This window comes from Anneissia japonica, unplaced genomic scaffold (assembly GCF_011630105.1).
Source record: "Anneissia japonica isolate Jap-2015-1 unplaced genomic scaffold, ASM1163010v1 scaffold288048_len465947_cov159, whole genome shotgun sequence".
Lineage (NCBI taxonomy): Eukaryota > Metazoa > Echinodermata > Crinoidea > Comatulida > Comatulidae > Anneissia > Anneissia japonica.
In genome coordinates, this window is record NW_022710625.1 from 32,925 (window position 1) to 35,806 (window position 2,882).

Here is a 2,882-nt window from a genome sequence, read left to right on the forward strand (position 1 = left end):
ATATATATATATGCATGCAATTAATTATTACAAAAGTTAGGCTCTAATTTTGTTAATATTATCAACTATTAATTACTGATAGACTACGACTACCACCTGCTGCTGCTGCTTTTATTGTTATCATTGCAGTTATTATCACCGTTGCCGGCGCCACCAACACCCCTCTGCTATTTACTACACCCAAACTATTCAATTTAGAGTTAATTAAATTAATAAGTTTAATAAATTTTATTTTGATTTTGCAGATTCTACAGTAGATGAAGTGTGGACAGGTCCGGGTAAATTGAATTGTGATGGGATCTGTCACATTCCTAATAACTGTGACTTTAAACAAGTCCTTGTGAGAGTATTGATAACGGTGGAAAAAATGAGAAAAAAATCATTGGCATTCCCTGCTATTGGCACAGGTGATATATTGAGTTTACCATGTGAAAAAATAGTATTTTTTAAATATTCACAATTACTAATATAAATTAGTTTCCTCATATTTAAATATAGTTTTATTCCATTATGCTAGTTAGACATAAAATTGGAGAATTTACAAAACAAACTTAGTTAACTCTCTACATTGAACTGTGATATTAACACCAATAGCAATGCTGATGATTTCTAAACCGTAAACCTTTTAAAATTATTACATTTCTTTTCACTGTTAGGGGCCTCTAAGCCGCCAAGAGAATCCGCCATGCTCATTTTGGATTGCATTTGTTCATTTACAATGAAGCAAAAACCGACCAACTTGCGAGACATCAGAATAATTGTATATGAGAAGCCTATGACTACTGAATTTATATCTGTAATGAAAGAGATAGAGGGGAAACCATTACAACAAAGAAATATTTTTCAGAAGGGGTTTGGTAAGTTATTACTATAATGCCTGGAAAAAAACTTGTGGTTTTCTGTGGATGTTAATTGTCATTATGGATATCCCTATTTTTACAAACTATACCTTTTCGAAAAATTCCATCATTTTGTCAATAATAATGTCGATGACAATATTTTAATGGCTATTAGAAGAATCATTACATCCTAATTAAAATCTAATTTGACTGGGATTTGTACATGAAAGTATATGAAATTCATTTTATAACATAGTGTTTATATTAATTTCAACAAGTAGGCCTAGATGTGAATATCTACTATATATAATATATATATGAATAATTCCCAGTGTATTGCTGTTTGAATCTCGTACCGTTGTAAGCGAATCTTAGAGGATGCTAAACACCATTATAGGCAACCTCTTTTGCACACTTAATTATTAAGAGCCTTCTCATCCTACTTTTTCCACCTTGCACTAATAAAGTTTATTTCTACCACTCTTCCGATATTTAAAAAACCAGTAAGAGTCTTTGAATTAACGTCCTAATAAAGCATGCAGGAACGTTTGTAGTTCTTGCTGGCCAATACAGATTCTTTCCTGAGATCACTCAATATAAATAGGCCTACTATAATTATAATACATAGGCTTAAGCATGATTTTTTTACGCAAATTACAAATACAAATTGAACATACAGTATTTTGTTACAAATCAATTTGCTGTCCTATGCTATGCGATAGTTATAGTCAATCACTCCGAAGATGGTGTGTGATTTTTATGCACTAACAAATTAAAAAAAAAAAAAAAAAAACACGGATTTTTGGTATTGATTTAAAAGCTTTGTAATTTCTAAAACTCCTTCTACTATAGGTTTGTGACCCGTGCTCTGATAAAAACCCACCATAAGTAGGCCTATATCAATAAAAGTCCCCCACTAACCTGATAGTAACCTAGTGGATTAATAATTTGTTTACTATATACAATAATGCAATTTTATTAACATTTTTTGGGTTTATAGCAACTACCGCCAAGGGAGTGGATTTATCAAAATTACTTAACAGAAAAAATCAGCTTAATTCGTCTTCAATTTATAAATGCCAGGCCGTGTATTTTAAGATACAGAAATATGATATTGTAATGGTTCAGTTTGGTTTTTATCCTTTTGCAAGCTTTTATTAAGTTTTGATTATACTCTAATACTAAAAGTAGTAGTAATAATAATAATAATGATGATGACGATGGTGATAATGATAATAGATAATAATATTAATAATATCCAAAATTGTGCTAGAGGTGAAAAAGAAAGTTGTGATTTGTTAATCGTAATTATTATAGTAGTTATAGTTAGACCTAAGTTGTCCTGGATATTAATTAGATGGCTGCCTAAAATCCCTGATAAAAGATCATGAGAAATTTGTTGGCGCATCATTTTTACTGTATGGTGATGTGATGATGATGAATTTTACTATATAAAGGTTCTTACTCCTTCTCTACTCCCACACTATGGAACAATCTTCCGGCTGAACTAGGGAGCACAACTTTTGTCATCTTGTTTAAGGACAAACTTAAAACTTATTTATTCCTCAAAGCTCTTCATCGTCTTATTACTGAAGTGAATTAGACTAGTTAACCATTAACGATTTATAGCTGACATAATTATATTGGTGAAATTTACAGTAGTAATTTGACCTGTGAATCTTGTAAATAATTTTAATTTTATATTTCTAAATTGAATATTTGTACATTACTTTTGAGATGTTTGTTATTGGTATTCGAATAATCATTGTGTTATTGAATTTAAATATTTAAAATATTAAGTAATTGTAAATAATAATTTTAAGGTTATCGTTAATAGTTAATAATTTTAATAATTAAGTTATTTGTAATAATTATATTTTTATATATCTTTCCATTTATTTGATTGTGTATCCATATTGCAGATATTGCATTAACTTTTTTTTTAGTCTGTATTGTATTGTAATAATTTGGATTACTGTATATTATAGTTTGTTCAAATTCAAGATTCAAAATTTAAAAATACTTTAATATCCTAAAGGAAAT

General features: G+C 29.0%; 1 protein-coding gene across 2 annotated transcripts in view; it reads left to right on the forward strand.

The window, feature by feature from the left end:
• Positions 1–2,882, forward strand: part of LOC117107073 (protein mono-ADP-ribosyltransferase PARP14-like) — a 40,451-nt gene that overhangs the window by 27,392 nt on the left and 10,177 nt on the right. For both annotated transcript variants that reach the window (XM_033248599.1, XM_033248600.1), the window contains exons 13-14: positions 246–407; positions 657–857. In XM_033248599.1, coding sequence (XP_033104490.1) covers positions 246–407; positions 657–857 — 363 coding nt within the window. The remainder of the gene's footprint in view (positions 1–245; positions 408–656; positions 858–2,882) is intronic.